Source organism: Tursiops truncatus, chromosome 9 (genome assembly GCF_011762595.2).
Source record: "Tursiops truncatus isolate mTurTru1 chromosome 9, mTurTru1.mat.Y, whole genome shotgun sequence".
In the NCBI taxonomy this organism is placed as follows: domain Eukaryota; kingdom Metazoa; phylum Chordata; class Mammalia; order Artiodactyla; family Delphinidae; genus Tursiops; species Tursiops truncatus.
The window spans coordinates 43,517,305-43,537,810 of NC_047042.1; the positions used below are offsets into that span (position 1 = coordinate 43,517,305).

The window sequence follows — 20,506 nt, forward strand, 5'->3', positions numbered from 1 at the left end:
CAGCTTCTAAATTCCACAGCAAATTAATTAATACATTGATATAAATGGTTGTCTAGCTATGTTGCAGGATTTTGAGAGATGGACACTTAACAGAATGGTGTGTCTTTAATTGGCAATTAAAGGCTCTCTTCAGTCAAATCAGTCATTGAGTTCTCACTTTAGAACTCTGTGGTATTGGGTTCCCTGTACAACTTCTATTATTCTCTGTATGAAAACATACTTACCCCTATGCAGCATGAAGGGAAAATGAGAATGGGTGAATGTTCTTAATTTGACCTCTTTGGTTAACCTTTGAGAATTTTCATATCCCAATCCCCAATTTGTGACCTTAAGTATGGGTTATTACTTTACATATTTTTTCTTCTGTTTATTTTGCTGGGATTGTGTATGGTAATTAGTTTTAAAAAGTAAAGCTTAATGCCCCAAAATAATGCTATATAGATAAATCGATCCCTTTTGCTATATGTAAATTGAGCATAGAAGCCCTTCACTGTAATTGTAATTTTCTCAGTTGAGTCAATACAGTAGAATCAGGGAAAGTCAGCCACAATCTTCAGACATCTTGGCTTTCTTTTAAGGAAAAAAAAAAATTACCTTCTCAATATTCTGCTAAATAAAGACGCTGTACAAGAAAACAACAACAACAACAACTAGCTATAATTAATTTAGGAGACCTCAATCATCTCCTTATGTTCATTGATTTTTGGTATTCTTGGACAACTAGCATGACAGCAAACCAAAAATGTATGTAATACTGAATGCCACAACTGTTTCCCAGTTTTGAGACTTAAACTCCTAAGTTGTTTTGACTGGGCAACTAATAGCAATTTAGATAGTTCTGTACAAATTTAGAGACATGAGATGCAAAACCATGACTGTATTCCAACACATTTTTCTTGTCAGAACCATTTAAATCACCATCTTACACAAGTACATATTGAAACTCAAATTTAAGCATTTTATTTTTATGTACATTTCATTTGTCCAGAAATAAAATATCTAAATACAGACAGACTGTAATGTTGTATATGTATAGCTGTCAACAATACTTGAGCTGAATAAATGCTTTGTACATTAAGTTTGTCTTTTTAATGGGGTTCACAGCTACATTGATAGAATGGATTCCTCATATCCTTTTTTTTTCTTTTTTAACCAATAACAAGCAGAGAGACAAGTACATAGTTAATATTAATAAGCAGCTCAAATAACACTTGGTTAAACTATGTACAATACAAACCATTCATACAAATGAAGACTAGGATATTGAATTTGTTACAATATGTGTAGTAAAGATAAGACAGACACATAACTTACATGGTGTCTGTCAGGCATTTCCCTTCTTATATAATGATCAGAACTTATTTTAAGCAACCTTAGCTGGTCTCAACTTTGCAAAAGTCCAATGATTGGTGATGAAAGCTGTAATCCAGTGTCTGCCCACGTGTAAATTCCAAATGTTTGCTCATCTTTACTGAGAACAGGCTCCCTCCATAGAAAAAAGAGCCATCTCGTATCACCTTGAATGTGCCTACTGAATGCTGGAAAAAGTTACTACACTTGTTGTGTTCATAAAATAAAGAATACTGAGCTCTAAAGACACATTTTTTTTTCCAATTTTAACAAGCATATACTCCTACAGTAGTATTTACCAGTACAGCTACTCCAAGCAGTAGAAATGCATGAGTGGGGATTATTGATTAGCATGTACTCAAGACTTTAAAGGAGATTTCCATAACAGCAAGTGCTAAAAACCATTCACTGTCTAGTTAATCCTTTTGCTTGATGATCGTTTATCCTGAACCATTATGAGTCAGACAACGAAAGCCCTCTTGACAAGAATCATGACGGATGCCAGCTGAAATGTATATGAGAGTGTGTCTGTGTACATCTATGTGTGAGAGCATGTCTTCAAGTGTGGCTTTAGAATCTGTGGTGATTTACAACTATACTGAGAGATGAAGCTGACTGGGCAGAAATTACATCAGATTGTTTTCCACGAGCGTATTTGCAGCCAGTTGACGAGAGCAGCAGTGTAGACACATTCCAGGCAACAGATGGGACCTTCCTCTTGAGGTAACAGCCCTGTCATGTGACCTTGAATTCCTCAGGCTTCAGTCTCACCCCTACATTCATCCTCATCCAGAGGGGAAGTAAGGTGTGTCGCTGTGGTAGTTGTAGTCGGGGCACACTTTCTGTACGAGTTTATAATCTGTACTATAAAAGGAAATGTAAATACAGATCACCTTAAAGGGCTTGGAGCAGAGCCAGGACACATGACTTTGGGTCTGCTCCTGGTAACAGGTTTTTGAAGGGTCATAGTTGCAGAGTGTGTTCTTGGTAGCCTTGTCAACCTTTTCATATTCAATGCGACAATTAAAGGACTTGGAATCTTTGGCATCAATCACGGTTTGCTGTGCCAAGTCGAATTCCACTATTTTCGTAGGGGGCACCAAGCTGACAGATACGTTCCCTTGACCAGTGGAATTATGCCTGAAATAAACACTAAATGTCCCATTGCCATGATCTACAATTTTCCCAGTTATCAATAGGTTTAGCTTCACTGTTTTGATGTTGGAATGAAAATCACCCCATCCAAACATTTTCTTAAACTTGCCCGTCTTAACAATGGGCCTTCGCTTGGCCCTGGGCCGAGGCTCTTGAAGGTCTGTGGAGTTCCTCAGCCAGTCCCAGAGGTCTTGCTCAGAATAAGGTTCTGGGGTGTCATATCGCAGGTCTAAATCTGTATCATTTTCTTTGCCACGAAAAGTCTGTGACAGGAGTCGGCTGATAGACAAGTCTTTGCTGCTTTCTGTCCATATATGCTTTAGTGTGGATTTGCTGCTTCCTGATTTTAGAAGTTCTGACTTTCCACCGTTTGTTAAATTGGCACATGTGACCTGCAAATGGAACAGAAAAATGGCGTTTACATCTCTGTATCTGAGAACACCCAACACAAAGATCCAAGCCCTTTCTCAGAGGCTGGGAATTAAAGTACCTTCAGCACCTAGCCAATATTTATTAGGCCATGATAAAGTACCACTTCTATTTCATACAACGATGGGAGAGAGGGGGTGTAGGTGGATAAAAGCCACTAAACATGACAGAAAGACTATATAAAAATATTTGACGAGAAAAAGGCCACCTAACATGAATAAAGCAAATTAAATTCAAACATAAATCACACTAAAGTAATTACTTCTCAGCACCAAAATCCAAACACTCTTAAAATAAAATTTTACAAACGATTATGTTACTTTTTTACTTCAAGATCACCATAAGCTTTATAATAGTATGATTCTCAGAAATACGTCGACTGACGTACTATAGGCTTTTGGTAGTCCACAGCCACAGTCACATAAGGAAAGTTAGTTTGGCAAGGAGGCTGTAGTATATTTTATCTGGTCAAAACAAAATAACATGTTTATGATCACCCATTATTAGCAAGAAACATACTGTATAAGACAATTGTTTCCATTAAGGAATTTAAAATGCGATCTAGGAAGACAAACATTAACTGATAAGAGTAGTGCAGATCTTTTGATTTTAGAGTTTGTTTTTGTCTTTGTTTGTTTTGTTTCAATGAAATTTAATCAATTGGTCAAACATCCAAATCTGTACTTGCCTAATTCTATAGGCATTGTTCTTATTGCAGCCTCTATATTTATCTTTAGTATAAAAGAAATGAATACATATCCTAATCTCTAGAATTACATAGATAGTTTCCCATTCTTCAGGTAGCAAAAAGAATAAATACAAGCATGCATTTGGTAATGGCTTGGTACTTGTGTCTCATCATCAACACAGTTGATCAAGGAGAGGGGCTGTAATGAGATGCATCATGGTGCGCTGGCTCATGAAGCAGTAATGAAATTGTCCCAAAGAAGAAGTGAAAAGGGATTTAGAGTTCATTTACCAGCAGCATATAGGGAGTAAAAAAAAAAGGGAAGTGTCAGATTTCAAGGAGAAAGAACCAACCTATTGAAGAGGATGCTAAGATTCTGATAGCAGAACAACCTCTGATTTTCAGGTAGAACAGAAATTTACTTCTAAATTATACTCTCCACAGCTATAGTGATTATGACTCTGGAGTCTGACACCCGGGAATTCCAATCCAGGCTGTGATCCTTCACAGCTGTATAGTGTGGGCAAGTTGCTTAACTTGTTTATACTTCTGTTTTTCTCTTCTACAGAGTAGGAGAATGATGCCGCTTTCCCTCACATCATTCTGTTTTGAGAATTAAATAGGACACTCCATTTAAAGCACTAATGGACAGTCACCTGGACACGATGAGTGTTCAACATTAGTATTCTAACTATTATCATCCTCAAACATTTTATCTCTGAATTCCACTGGCTAATATTTTATGTAAATGAATAACTTACAGTAGGATTTGAGAGCAAAGGGTATCTTTATAAGAAAATCTCCCTTTTATATAACCAAAAACCTAAAGCAAACAATTTAAATATATATATACTTTTGAAAGTGCTGCTGTAACAATCTAAAAACATAACAAGTTGAGTAGATAGTAAAACTCAGGTTAATAAGACATGAGCATAAGTTCATCTATTAAACTGTTCAACTATCAAATGCAATGAATGTATTAGCCTTCAATGGTGTGATGTGAACAGCTTCCAGTGGTGCAGACAGTCAAGAAACCTCTCTGGAATATCTCAGTTTGGGTACAGAATCAAAGCAGGTTGTAGTCATCAACACTGCCTTCAATATTCTTATTCTCTCTTCTCTTCCCTTTCAGGGCAATGTCTCAAAGAGAATACCAGTCATGAAAAATCAGGGAGGGTCCTTAGGAAAGTCCCCAGATCTGTTCAGTATACAAAACACTGATTCATTTTGTCTTATTAATTCAATAACTATATAGTGAGATTCCGCTAATATTCAGTAAAATAATAGTAATACAAAGGTAAATGAAACATGGTTCTTGCCCTCAAGATGTTCAAAATCTAACAGTGAAATCAGTTAAGCAAATAGCAGTGTGATGTAACCAACACTATGTATGATACTCTTGGAGTCATAGTCAAAGTTAAAAGGTAGAGAAGATGTAACAGAGGAGATGATACTCAGATCTGGCAGATAAAAAAGAGGTTTAGAACTTCAACAGATAGTGAATAGGCCAGAGAAGTTCTCCTAAGTATAAGGAACATACCATGTAAAAGTAAAAAGTTGAGAAGGAACATGTCACACGTAAGAATGGAAAATTGTTCCTTACCTCTGAACATTAGGGAGAATTGACTGGGAGGATAAAGAGAAGAAAAGGTTGCAAGAAGTCAGCAGAACCTGAAGAAGGTAGGCTAGGGTCAAATTATGAAGGTGCTAGGGTCAATTTGTGAAGGCATTTAAAATTATTATTATATATGATGGGGAATCCCTAAATTTCGGCATGTTTTGCTTTTAAGTAGGTCATCCTGGCTGTAGAAAAATCACCGATTGGACATTGAAAGGTGGATTGGTAGGGAGAGAACTTGAGGGAATAATTAGTTAAATAACAAATTGCAATACTTCATTCGAGAAAGTAAATGAGCTTGAACCAAGGCAGTGGCAGAGAAAAAGAAAAAGAAAAAATGGATATAAGAGATATTTTAGAGGTAGGATTAACTCAACTTGATGATTTACTGGCTAAGCAGGAGCAGGAAAAAGTTGCAAATTAATGAGTTTGCTCACATCTGTAAGGAATACAAAAGTAACAAGTTAAAAAAAAAGTATAAACACTTGAAAAGAAGCCTCTTGATTTTTGAATTCACTACAAAGGACCTTCTTGGAGCAAGTTTCAGTAGTGGTAAAGAGACGATGTAAGATGACAAAGAACAGCAGCAAGCTTAACACATCTACTCCCAGATGCAATCAGGAATCCTTGGCTTTCTCACTCTATTATATTGCTTACATCTTAAGCATTTTCATTTTTGCAACACATAAATGTACACATAAAATTGAAATCGATTTTGAGCCTTACTGAATAAACAATACCTTTTTTTTTAAAAAACCCTTATACTGAGAACACCCTGTACCATTGATTTTACAAACACAATAAAAGAGTTTCTTTTTAAAAGTCACCTAAAGATCCTTCCACGTCAGTATATCAAATGATAACAGAGGTGGCAAAGACTATGGCATAAAATGAGACCAAAAGAAAAATCTGACAATTTCTAATTGACTAAATTCCAAAAAGGCAAAGCATCGTGAACCTTCTTTTCTACAAAGAGTAATTTTTCCTATAACATTGAAAACACCAAAGATACTTCCTAACTGAATATAATTTTCCAAGGCAAAAGTGGCCAACGCCCGCCCACTCCAAAGGAGTTGACCCACTAGTCCAGTGATACCATTTCCACAAATTATGTGATTTGCCTGTTTTAGAAACAATGAGAATCATAAAGACTCAACATGATTAGGTATATGCATTTTAAAGCTTATGTTTCTTTTGAGAACATTCAAATATAGGTGCAAAGAGAAGGGTCATTTTCTTCAACCGTAAACAAAGACAGAGCTAGGATCTAACATGAAGGGAGCATGTATGAGGCAGGACCTGTGTGTGGAGCTGGGGAGAAAAGACTACTGTTGACTGGTGGGAGTGTAAGTATATAAGAAGTTGCAATGATCTTGATCTAGCTCCTCCTTTATATACCTCAGGGTCATGCTTTCGCATTGCTTTCTCTAACATCTTTTCATTGCAGGCTTACAATCATAATGTCAATATATTATCTTTTAAAATATTGTTGAGGGCTTCCCTGGTGGCGCAGTGGTTGAGAGTCCGCCTGCCGATGCAGGGGACACAGGCTCGTGCCCTGGTCCGGGAAGATCCCACATGCCGCAGAGCAGCTGGGCCCGTGAGCCATGGCCGCTGAGCCTGCGCGTCCGGAGCCTGTGCTCCGCAACAGGAGAGGCCACAACAGTGAGAGGCCCGCGTACCAAAAAAAAAAAAAAAAAAAAAAAAGATGTTAAAATATTGTTGAAAGGCACCACTTGGGAAAAATAAACTTCACTGCCACTTCAACTATGCTCCTGCCCTTATGAGATTTTATACAAACATTTCACTCTTTTACATGTACATCTCCAACTAGAGGCGCCTCCAGATGTCTGCGTCCCTCTTTTTACAAAAGAGCAATAAGATGCCTTTTAATTTCTACCAAACCACACATTTACTGTTGATCTATTACTGTTCAATATAAATTATCTCAAGATTACTTTGAAAATCATGTATTTATTTCACCAACTGTATGAGTATTTAAGCCAAACAAAAATTTTAGATAACCTGATGCTTAAGCAGTATCTCTGATCAGTGAATAACTAATCAACAAAACGGCCTTGCTCTGTGATTACAACTTCATTTTGGCAGCTTTATGATTTCCTAGGTTGAATATATGTTGCATACTATTAACTGCTATTGGTTAAGGACATACTATATTCCAGACATTGTAATTAGCATCTTACATATGGCATTGCATTTCATTTAAACCACACACACGCACTCACTCATTCACTCACTCACACACAGACTTTAAGATCAATATTGTTATTTTCAGCTTACAGGCAGAGATATGGAAGCTCAAAAAAGACTTATCCAAGATTACTGCTGGTAAATGAAAGAGCTACTGCTTAGCTACTCCACAGGGTATTTCCTTTATTTTTAAAATCATTTTAATCATTCAATTGTACATTAATATATGTTTATCAAAACATTTAAACATTATAGGATTTATGAACTAAAAATTAAAAGCCTATCTTCATCATCAACCCCTCTTCCCTTACAATCCCACCTCTCTCTCCAAAGGTAAAACCTCAAATTTTTGATGTATATTGTTTCTAAATATTTTCACTATTTTTTCATGTATAAATATTTTACATAAATAGTGTCATATTTTATGATTTGCATTTTGTATTTTTCCAGTCAACAAAGTATCTTGGAGATGCATATGTCTTAGTACATCCAGGTATATCATCTTTATTAAATGGGAAATAGAATTTTAGAATATGAATGTATCATACTTCTATTTTGGGGATACCTTTTGTGATAGATCCCTAATTATTACATTGTTTCACAGCCAGGTTACCTAGACTTATTTTTTTAGCCTTGATTCCATTGGTTTTTCTGTTCATTGTTGCTTCAGATAACTTACTCCCTCCTCTCTTGAGCTGGATTTTCATTTCTATGGTTGTATAGATTTGTGTGATTCTTTTAAAAAGAGTTCAAAAGAGATAAACTATCTGAGTTGTCCCATGCCTAAAAATGTCTTTACTGGCCATAGGCTTACACTGGGCAGAATAGTCATTCATCTCTTAACTCATTTTGTTGTGTTTTATTTTCTTCTCTCTCCAAAAAATTTAGGATTTTTTTCTATTTCAGGTATTGTGAAATCCCACAAGGTGGGCTACGTGTGCTCATGCTTTCTCCAGACCCTTTCTTAACTAGTTTAGGGAAAAGCACACAGATATTTATAGACACGTTAGACTCTTTTTCATAGAGTTCCACCAAGAGGACTATAATCTCTTTGAGGGATGCTCTTTCTGTATTATGCCATTTTGTAACTTGGGAGAGAGAGTACCTCGCATAGAGTAAGTACTCAATAAATGACATATATGGTTTATATTCTTATTTACATCTATTTCAATAGTGAAGGTTCATTGATTCTTTAGCCACAACCAAGATTTTGGTGGGATATGTGGCCCATAGAGGTTTCTCTCCTACAAGTTTAGAGCATAGACTTCATTGACAATACTTGGAGTTCCTGTATTATATGTGATAAGCCAGAGGAAATGGGTTAGTATTTTAATACATCAAAAACACATCATTTCCTTCTGCTACAAAGCAGTGCTCCAGGAGTAGCAGTGCTGCCTTAACAATAGAAAAGCAGAAAAGGAACTCATGCCTCTCCCTTAACCTAGTAGTTGCTGGAGGCTGTATTGCATAGGAACTAAGAAAATGGGGTTTGCAGTCAGAGATCACAGGGCTAAATCCAAAATCTGCTGCTTTATCACCAGTGACCCCTTAGAGCCATATTGTTTTCCAACTAGAAAATAGAGATGATACCTTACTCACTGTGTTTTCGTGAAGATAAAATAAAAGCTTTTATATGTGGCACAAATAAAAGTATGGAAAGTAGTATGAGTTCAACACCTGAGAGCTATCATGCTTAGCTAGGTTATGAAGCCCCGAAGAAAAGGAAAACAAGGCTTTCAGAATGCGCACGGCTATTCTATCCCCATCTTCTGACTGGAGACATTACATCTGCTCAAACGGTCCAAACAAACTGAGATGGAAATTAGCATAATTGTAACAACTCTGTGGTCATCTTTAGTAGTAGGTGGTGGTAGGAGACCACCCTGATTATGTACATTACAATTTAGTATTGGCAAATATTGGCAATAATTAATCTTTAACCTAACAACTTTAAAAGAAGACATTCTGATCAGCCTGCACATTCCATGCCATCCTTAAAAACTAGAAACATGGTATGTTTCCATCACTTGAAGAAATGGCTAAGAATTTTAGTATGTTACTCCATGAGTTCTCATGATCCCATGCAGGATGGCTCACTTCCAACATAGGGCACCAACTATTCCCTACATTATTGTATTGGAGATTGGTCCTGAGTCATAGGTAATTGAGTACCTCACAAGTTTGTATAACTATACAGTTAGTTTTCCCTTTGATTCTTCCTCCTGTAGGTCCTCTCATGAAAATTATCTTGAAAATGTTTTTGGTTCTTTAACTGCAGGAGAAAAAGCATGCCTTGTGAAGAGCCATGAACTACTGTTTCTGCTACTGAGAAACAGAATTTTTCATCTTACAAAAATATTGTCTCTTCCCTCATGCTCACTTTATAAACATATAGATATAAGTTTTGATATATAGACACATTAACGTTGGTGAGAAATTAAAAATTATATTCTACATAGTCCCACTTAACCCATTCTCTCAAAACATAATTACAGATTACCTTACCCAGATTTGCATTGCAAAAGTTGCTTCTTTTTTTAGCATTTTACATTACTTCCATTTAAAATGTATAAGGAATATCTCATGTGAGTACTCCTGGATACTTGGTTATAATAATGAACAAAACACTTAAAATAACATGTTGAAAAACTATTTCCTGTCTGAAACAAAGCCACTTCAGCATTATTTCTTCATTATGCATAAAGAGATTTTAATTTGTCAGTAAATCTAGCTGTCTTTAAGGAAAAGACAAATACTGCATATGTAGGAATAGCTGGGTTAGATTCAGGGTCTTTCTTTCTGAACTGGAGGCCAATATGAGTGATTGTCCATAATAAGGCATGTACATGGAGGCTTTTGAAAGTTTATAGCTTCTTAAAGTCCAACAAAGTACACACCTATCTAGAATGGACCAAATGAGGAAGGACTGACTCACTTTCCAATCCTATTTCCAGCAACCTATACATACATATGTTCTCATATACAGCGATGGTATAAGAGAACATACTGAATTCAGTTTATCCAATAGAACTCAAATTCCTCAGGAAATAATAACTTTGATATTTTTGAGACAATATGCCTACTTAACACCCTTTGATTTTCCAGAGGTTGATCTGAAAACCCTCCAAAAGACAGAGGAAGAAGTCGTTATATAAAGAAAGTGATGGAGACTAGTTGCAGTGGAATATCATCCCTGTACCATTTAGATCCTGGATTCATTCAAAAATTCTTCTAGGACTTCTTTCTTATCAGGCTAGAAGGTGTGGAGACTGATCAGAGCTTCACAGGTACAGAGTGGACAACAAGGCAGACGATCAACCCAGAAATACAAAAGGGGATGCAGATTCTGGAAATACGGTCCCTCCACATTCCTGTAAAAGTACTGTAAACTGGGAATCTCCAGCTTCCCGAAGTGGAACAAATCCAATGTCCTGTGAACAGACAAAACCAACAAAGAGAATCGACCCCTCACCCTTTTATCAAAGGATGGTGATGCTGGAGTTTTAGTTAGGTAAAACCTTTTGACATTGAGTAAATATATATCTTTGGATCATGCCTTGACCAGAGCAAGATGTGGTAAAGCATATCCAGCCTAGAGCACCAGGCCCCACTATGGCTCTAAGGCATAGCTCAGGGAAGACACAACTCATGCACTGAAGGAACTTCAAAGGTCCCTATGTCCATGAGAAAACAATTCCCTTGAAAGCTCTTAAACCAACCTGTTCTTTTCTGAAGTCCCTCTGATAAGATTAGCATCCGTTCTTTGATATTTGTTTCTTCCATGTAACATTCTTAGCACTCGGGAAACACAAATCTCTTACCCAATTATTGTCAGTTTGGGAACCAGATACACCATGAGTCTGGGCTACATTTCACTTCGGTCTTGGCCCTACCCTTTCCCCCTATTCCCAGTTTCTTAAAGCATGGCATGTGGAATCTCATATCAAAAACCCAAGTGCTGAGGGAAAAGGATGCTTAGGCAGAGAGATCTCATCAACAAGGAAAAAGATGACCTCTGGATTTAGGTGCTGTGGCTTTAAGTTAATCAGATGTAAAACTGAGTGGTATGCCTAGATTCCAAAAAGAAAAGTACTTGGCTCTTTCTGTTACCAAGGAAATTAAGTGGACCGTTTCACTAAATCAAAGAAGGATATTCACCCAGATTATGTTACAGGAGGAGAAGAGATGGGTCATGGAGAGATAGAGCAAACAGAGCCCAAAGAGACTGAGGACGATGTAAGAGTAGTCACAATAGAAAGGATGGATGGAGGAAAGTGTGTGTGCAAGCAGAGCTCTGAGATTCCCTTGACCTTTAATGTACTTTAAAATGACTTATCACAGCATTAATGTGAACTGCTGTGAACACTGTGGATAGAAGGAATCATAGGAGAATTGAAAGAAAGACAGGCTGTTAGAGTAGAATTTCCTCTCCTCCCCGACCCCCCACCCATTATGTCCCCACATGCATACTTCCAAACTCTGAGAGGGCGTTTACCCTTTTCAAAAGAGCTGGGTAACACTCCACCTGCCACTAGAGGGCACAGCTAGGACATCTGACAGCTGTCTCTATTCCTGGTGCTGAAGTCAGATGGAATTGTGTCACTAGGGGCCCCAGAGCTCTTTGAAAAAAGAAGATGGACCAGGAACCTTTGTGGTACCTGCTGACTGTTGCAGCCCCTGGAAGCTACCTCTTCTATGAGCTGCAGAGACCAGGAAGGTCACTGTTGCTCAAGAAACTACTACAGAAGCCATCACCAACTAAAGAAGCAGTTGTGAGCCTTTGATTCCTCACAGAGGGTATGTTCGGGGTCTAGGTCAATGCAATGTATTTCTACAACTCCAGCTGCATTTTGGCTGCTCTTCCCTTTGGCCTCAGAGTTCAGATCACATCGGACTTTTTTATGTGTTCTCTTTCTTCCAACTTCAGGACCTTTGCATGGGCTGCTTCTCCATCCTGGAATCCTTTCTACCCACTCCCATTTGCTTAGCTAACTCCTACTCACCCTCTAGCCCAACCTAAAGTTCATTTCTACAGGAATGGTTGATCCTCTCAGAGCACCTTGTGCTATTTTTGTTCATAAAAGTAATACTATTATCTATACCTATACCTATATCCTTATCTATCTATCATCTATCTATCTATCTATTCATCTTCTTTCTCTGAACTGTCATCTCCATGGGGGTGGGAGTGGTCATTTAATACCTTAGTCACTATTACTACACTTTATAAAATGCCAGGTTCCAAGTAGGTGCTCTATAAATATCAGCTGAATGAATAAATGCATGTTTGAATGGAGTGCCTACCTACACCTAACGATGTTCCTTCACAGATGAGCTTGCCCCATAAACAGATAAACAGCTCATTTTCTGGCATAAATAAAAGTGTTTATATTGTAAGCCTTCATGGAGGCTTTGTGTAATTCTGTAAACATCCACAGTGGTGCAAGAGAAAAGGTGATAGTTTTCTAAGAAAATACAAGTGAGTTGATGCTATAGGTCATTATAACCAGACAGGAATGTTACATCAAAAGTCTACAAATAAATGTGAGTATTATTTAAATCAAAGTGAAAAGTGAATAAGAGCAAAAATGCCTATATGAACATAACTATTTTGGAGGCTTTACAAATATCAGAAAAGCTTAATGAAACAATGAGTGTGGTCTCTTGGATGGCAGGAAAGTTAGTGTCATCTTCTGGATTTTCTCTCTTGAATTTCCAGAAATTTGATGCTAAGACAGAAATGAAAGAAAATGCTGATGGGATTCTAAGTGCAGAGGTTCCTTCAACAGGAATCCGCCAGACTTTCCGGGGGCATTATGTTTGCACTATTCAAGTGGATACTGTATTGACAAATAATAATTGAAATAGGCAGTTAGGCATGTGTTAGGCTATTTCTTTGCATAAATGCCCACTTTCTTGGAAAATGCAGTGGGGTTTTATAAACTTGAAGCAATACAACCAGTTTTATGGATGTGTTTGCAAAGGCTCAAATGGAGCTATAAAAATGTTCATTAACAGTACAAATTAAATTGTTATTAAAAAATATGAGTCTTACAGGAATGTTTGGCTTTACTCTAGAGTTGACAGAGTATAAATACAGTACAACTGTGACATTTCTGCTTTTTGTCTATATCACTAAAATCCATGATTGTTGAGAGTTAGAATCACAAAACATCTGAAGCTAAAAGGGACCTTGAAAATAATTTCATGACTTAGGAAGCTGAGTCCCATAGAGCTGAAGTAACTCACCTAAAGTTCCCACGGTGGTTAGGGGCAGAGTTAAAACTATAGTGAAGGTTTCCTAGTATTCAGTCCACTCTTCTTGAGTTCTAAAGTTTCCATAAGAGCTGGTACCTTATGTCTCCTCCAGAGTTTACTGAAACTGGAAATCAGGGTGTCAACTTCAAAATAAGGAACTGGCTTATCTTTGCTCTTAATTTTGTGGAAGGAGGGGATACTATGGAAATTTGCCATCGTTTGCTAACCCTGAAACAAAGAGGCACTAACCCAGTGAGTGTATCTCAATTACAGCTTGGAGTCTCCTGGATTGACTATGTGCACAAACCTATGCTCAGACCTCCTGAGACTTAAGTCTGAACAGTGACTGCTCTGAGGGGAGAGAGAATCAAAACGAGCAAACAGTTGTCATAGGTTTTCAGTTAAGCAAATGATAACACAGAGGGAGTTATTCTTTAGTCTCTAAAAGAGAAAGTGCTTTATATTTGTTTCCAAAAAATTTGTCAGTTCCTATTTTCAGAAGACTTATTATTTTTTTTAAAAAAAAGCAAAGTTAAAGCAAAAGTTTGTCAGATTCTCTCTTCTATAAGTCCATCAGCAAGCATTTGTTAAATAACCATGATTTTTTTTAATTTTAAAAAATTAACCTCAGGGAAGTTATTGTACTCAGTCTAAATCTGTATGTCTGCTCATTCTAGATAACCTACATCAGTACTTTAGACTCTCTTATAGATAAGGTCCTACTACTTTGGAGCTGCCCTCCTGTTATGAGCCTTGAAAGTCAGTGATTCCCAAAAGAGATTACTAAAGTAAAGCCAGGGTAACGTGAGCTGTAATATATACTGAGGATTATAGCAGAATTGGTAGTGGGGGTGTTGGAATGTGTACTGTATTAAAAAGCTTATTCCAAGTGTATCATTGATTTGCTTCTAGTCAGAATATTTATTTCATAGTTTGACATAATGTTAAAGGAAGGTGTGAGATATATGTTTTTTTTCTCAAAGTGGAGGCTGGTTTAAACAGTCAAGAAATGTATTTACAAGTGAAATCATCTTTTGCTAAGTAATCTTGGTTCTTTAGACAGACTGCAAGCATGATCTATCTTAGTTGGAATCTGCACAGAAAACAGTATTTATGTTTATATAGTTTTGTAATTTAAAAATTTCAATATAATTTCCAACTTACAGAAAGTTGCAAGAAACTTCCATACACTCTTTACCCAGATTCACCAATTAATTCCATTTGATCACACATCATTTTATTGCTTTCTCTCTCTTTCATTTATATACACATGTATATTTATATGTACATGTATATATGTACACGTTTATATGTACACGTGTGCATTATCTGTATTTCTGTGCGTCTAGGCCATTTTCAGAGTAAGTTGGAGACAGCATGCCAATTTACTCTTAAAGAAGTTCTAAAGTAATTCCTGAGAAATATTACATTTTCTTATATACACATAATACAGCTATCAAAAAAATTAACCTTGATACTTTACTATAATTTAATCTATAGTCAATATCAAATTGTCCCAACAATACCCTTTACACTTACTAATTTTTCTGGTCCAATCCACTGTCATGCATTGCATTTAGTTCTTATGGCCATTCAGTAGCCTTTCTTTCTGTTTCTTGTCCTTTACATTTTTGTAAAATGTAAACATTATAGGCTACTTAATTTGTGAAATATTCCTCAGTTTGGGTTTGTGTGCTGCAAATCACTTTATAATAAAGTTCTAGAGCTTTCGACTGACAAAGACGATAATGGGAAAAGAGTGTTCCTGGATTTGACAGTGAAGGAAGCAATGCTTTGAGTAGTTGTAGAGAGAATAATATTATTGTACTATACTAAATCATAGCCTTGCAAGTCATTTGGACTATTTAATATAATTTTACAGATAATTAATTTGCATTACGTATAATTGTTTTACTATTTTTGATAATAAACTCATTTAATTTTGTCATTTTATGGCTCTTTCATTTCACATTTTGTTTAAATGAAGCTAAAGTTTAAAAAAAAAAAAACCTGTTTCCTGGATTAACTAATCAATCTGAGGCTGACATTCTTTTAAGTCAGAAGGATTTTTAAAGTAATATTTGCATAGTATTTACTTTCCAATCAAAAACTAGTATGTTATATGAGTAGATTGAACTCTGACAACCTCCCTGGGATGTTGATACCAATAATCCAATGATAGGTTGCAGGAAACTAAGACCCTAAGTCTCTGGCAAAGAGACTTCCTTCGAATCACACATCCAAGAAGCAACATTGAGATTCTGTGTCAAAAACCCCAGATTGCTCTGCTGTTACCACAATGTACTGCTATTTAACAAGAGTATACATGGTCATTCAGTTCCTTGAATGGGCATGAGCCAATTGACCTTGACCAAGTAGAGGTATCCTCATGCTTCAACCCTGTATGTAGAACTTCAAGTATTACTTGAATCATCATTCTTCCAAAAGAGCTGACTAGCATATCACTGTTCATTACCCACCAGGTACTCAGGTATACAGACACTCAGTTAATTTCAAAGCAATAATCTCTTAAACCTCAATTTTCTCATTATAATTGATATGAATACCTTGCCCCAGCATTATTTTGAGAATTAGAAACAATGTATGTGAATATTTCTTCTCAATAAATGGTAGTTGTTAATAATACTTGCTCTGATTTGGTGTTTTTTAAACTCATCCAGATAGTTACATTGATCCGTGTGGTTATTTTGTATAGAAGAGTCTAATTTCCATAATTTAACGTCATGTAGAAAAAAACTGTACATTTTAGGTATCTTGGAGTAGTGGTAAAAGCAGGGGCTCTGGAGCCAGGCCATAGGCTCTCATCCCAGCTCTTAAGGCAGATGCCCTTGTCCATGGGAATTGCCTAAATGGTGACATCCCAAGTCATTCTGGCAACCAGTGCACTGTTATTCCCTTGAAGTGGTAATACTCCAAGCGCAATATGATTTTCACTAATGATCCTAGTTTTAGAATGTGAAATTATGACTTTACAAAGAAACTTGATTTAAACTGTAGATTTTTAAAATTTTCTTTTCCTTCCTTCCTTCCTTCCTCCCTTCCTTCCTTTCTCTTTTCTTTGTTTCTTTGTCTTCCTTCCTTTCTTTCTTTTTAATGATACAGTATAGAGAAATACCACCCAATGCCCCCATCAGAGTTGTACTATCTAATCCATGACATTTTCTTTTTTTTTCCCCTATACGCGGGCCTCTCACTGTTGTAGCCTCTCCCTTTGCGGAGCACAGGCTCCGGACGCGCAGGCTCAGTGGCCATGGCTCACGGGCCCAGCCGCGTCCGCGGCATGTGGGATCTTCCCGGACCGGGGCACGAACCCATGTCCCCTGCATCGGCAGGCAGACTCTCAACCACTGCGCCACCAGGGAAGCCCTCCATGACATTTTTGATGTATTCTTTACAGAGCATCCCATTAGAGTTCCAGAGAAACCCTTACTTTCTATTATGTCAACGACACCTTTGTTCTCCTGGAGCCATCATCAGGTCTCAAGCACTGAACCATGAAGCAGTATCTCTGTAACTAGGCCAAATAGGCCATGACCTGACAGGCTATAAAGTGGTCATTATCTCCTATTAAATCTGAAATCTGTGCTTTGCATATTTTAAAACAACTATCCAGTTGCGCTATAGAGGTACAACTGCCAAATGAATAATTAGATTTTTAGGAAACTATAAAGAGAACCCAACTGCTTTCTACTGTGCCAAAAACAAAGTCAATTCAGATTTACTTTCTCTCCTCCCCTGTTTTTATCCTCACTCTCTGGCAGTCAGACCAAAAATATTTTAATAACCGATAAATAGACTTCTATTGCATAATTTAACTGTATAAAACCAAGTCGGGGTTTGTTACATGGGTGCCAAAGCATTCCATGTTGTGCACTTTTGGGCTGCTTTCTTGTATAGTTGCACAGAATACTGTAGATGGTTGGCACCTAATACTTGCTTTGTTTGGTCACTGTGATTACAAAGAGGGTTTTATAAAATGTAAAATGACTGAATGGGCCACTTAAATGTCAAAGCTCAGAAGAGATTTGCTTTTATGGTTTAAAATTTGTGTCTTTTTTTTCCTTCCCTGCTCCCTGGAGATGTCTAAGTAACTCATTTTGCATAGCTTTAATGGTAGAGATGTAAGGGACTTTAGAAAGATTTGTAATAGGATTGAAATATAACTATATAAAATATCCTATTAACTCTTGCCCCCTGTTTTACATTTTGAAGATTTTTAACTAAACTCTTGAAGCTCAGTACCTATGATGTCATTAAACATTTTTCACTTCAGTGGATTGTGACTCTGGAAAATTTGTAACTACTCTTGTCAGCAGGGGATTAAACTTTCAGGGAATAAATTAAATTGGGTTAAAGTGTCTAACAGAGTTTTCAGATGAGTGCTTTATTCAAGTAGCACAGAAACATGTTAACTTTGAAATGAAACTCTAGTTAGGTAAATAACTTTTGTCAAGAACCTATTGCTTAGGTGCTGCACTGCTCTAAGCCTACTTTATTAATATTGGTTTGCAATCTTCAGTACAGGTGCAGAAAGGAATTTTAAATGCAATTAAAGCTGAGCTAGAAGGTCACACAACTACGTTTTAATCAAAAGCTGAGTTCATGCCTGCTTTACATATAATATGTGCAAAGAAAGATCCCCTTTTCACATTGAATATGACTACATAAATACTCTGTTTTGAGAGAGGGCAAATGCGCTTCAAGAAGAAATGCAAAGGAATAACACTGTCGCATTATAAGAAATGTTATAAGCACCTAAAGAAATACCGTGCCAGGAATACATTAATATATTATTAAGTATTACGAGTTATGACTTTTTAAATAAACCCTGAATATGTTTATATGTGTGTGTGTGTAAGTACACACACACATCAATATGGGGTTTTTTTGTGTCTGTACACACACACATATACATACACACATGATCCAGTTTTTTAATTTTATAGTTTAACATTTATTAGGGAAATCTAGAATCTATTATTCTCAAATCCATTTAAAACTAGACATAAATGTTGTAAAAAGCAAAATGTTTGCCATTATTCAATCGTATTCACAAGTGGTAGCATAAAATAAGGCAAGAAGATAGGAAATGAGTATACCTGGAGGCATCCTTAATTCAAGAGAAAGGATGTATCATTTCCAAAGTCGTACTTTTATGCTCCCTTGGGAGCCTATGAATGGAGGAGAAACATAGGGAGAAAGATGTAAGAATAAGAAAACTTGAGTAAGAGAAGAAATGGCTACCTTTCCTAGCACGTTCAACCAATTACCTTGGCGTGTTAAATCGTTAACAACTGTATCAGCACCAGGATGAGTGCTGGGGCACCTGACTGTCCCGGAGCCTTCCTTCTGTGCTAGTCAACTCTTCAGGTGCTGGACTTTAGGGAGGGGAAGGAATTGTCTTGGGGGGAAGGGCCAGAGGCTAGAGTGGCCAGAGTGCCCAGAATAGCAGAGAGAAGTATGGGGGACACTCTAATGGCTCAGGACAGTGGCTATTTACCAATTAATACATAAGTATTTAAATAGTTTAACACTGGTGCCTACTAGCTGAATATCCATCCTCTTTTTTTCATCAGTCACAGTTCACCATTCATCAGCCTACAACACAAATACAGGTTATCCTTGAATACCATGAGGGTTAGGGGCAGATCCTCAGTGTAGTCAAAAATCCCCACAGAGGGACTTCCCTGGTGGTTTGGTGGTTAAGACTCCATGGGTGGTTAAGACTCCATGCTTCCACTGCAGGGGGTGCGGGTTCGATCCCTGGTTGGGGAACTAAGATCCCACATACCGTGTGCTGTGGCAAAAAAAACCCAAAAAATCCCCATAGACCTTGTACTAGGCCCTCCATATTTGCAGTTCCTCCACATCCGTGGTTTCAGCCAACCACAGATGGAGTGGTACTATAATATCTACTACTGAAAAAAATCTGCAAATACATGGACCTGAAAAATTCAAACCCATGTTGTTCAAGGGTCAACTGTATATCTCAACAGTATTCATTTACCTCCAAAGGCCAAGGAATTCAGAATGGCTAAAAGGCAATGGAAAGCACAGAAATATACTTTCTTTACTAGTTACACTTCTGTAATGCATTGGTATAATTCTTCTGAATTATTGCTATCTGATAAAATAAACTGGATCAAAATCTACTCTACTTAATTATGTTTAGTTATAAATTTTCTAAGTAAATATTTTTGTTAAACTAACCCTTTCATGAGATTATGAAACAATGTTGGTCCTTTGGTTTTTTTTTTTTGGTTTTTTTTTTTTTAAATCCATTAATCCTAATCCCACAGCTTAGGGTTTGGAAAAATTATATTAGCTCAATTCCCTTGCCTGGTACTTTTACACAGAGAATTATAGATTAATGTTATATTCAGAGCTGCCTTGAAGGGGAAATGACATAAGAGGGCTTCCTGACGTTTGGGGGTGTGTGATATGGAAAAGAGGAGGCTGAAGTCACCCGACACTCACACTACTTTACTACTGTGAGGAAAGTGTTAGAGAAAGATTTGAGGTTAACATCTAGAGAGGCCCAGTCTGTCTCCCTGTCTGCTTTCCCCCTTTGTTGTCTTCACCGCATAAACCCACATCAGCGTTCAGCACCACAAGTCACCATCACCTCAATATGCATATGTCAATCACATTATACGTGCCCAGCACTAAATATTATAAGCAGGATTTCAAGTCCTAGTAATGCATTTAATTTGGGGACACATCTTCCTCCATCAGTCACCTCAGCTCACTATTCCTGTATACTGCCCCACACTTGT

General features: G+C 37.1%; 1 protein-coding gene across 1 annotated transcript in view; it reads right to left on the bottom strand.

The window, feature by feature from the left end:
• Positions 1 to 960: 960 nt before the first annotated feature.
• Positions 961 to 20,506, bottom strand: part of NXPH1 (neurexophilin 1) — a 292,562-nt gene continuing 273,016 nt past the window's right edge. The window contains exon 3 of the mRNA XM_019931387.3: positions 961 to 2,897. Coding sequence (XP_019786946.1) covers positions 2,136 to 2,897 — 762 coding nt within the window. The 3' untranslated portion in view covers positions 961 to 2,135. The remainder of the gene's footprint in view (positions 2,898 to 20,506) is intronic.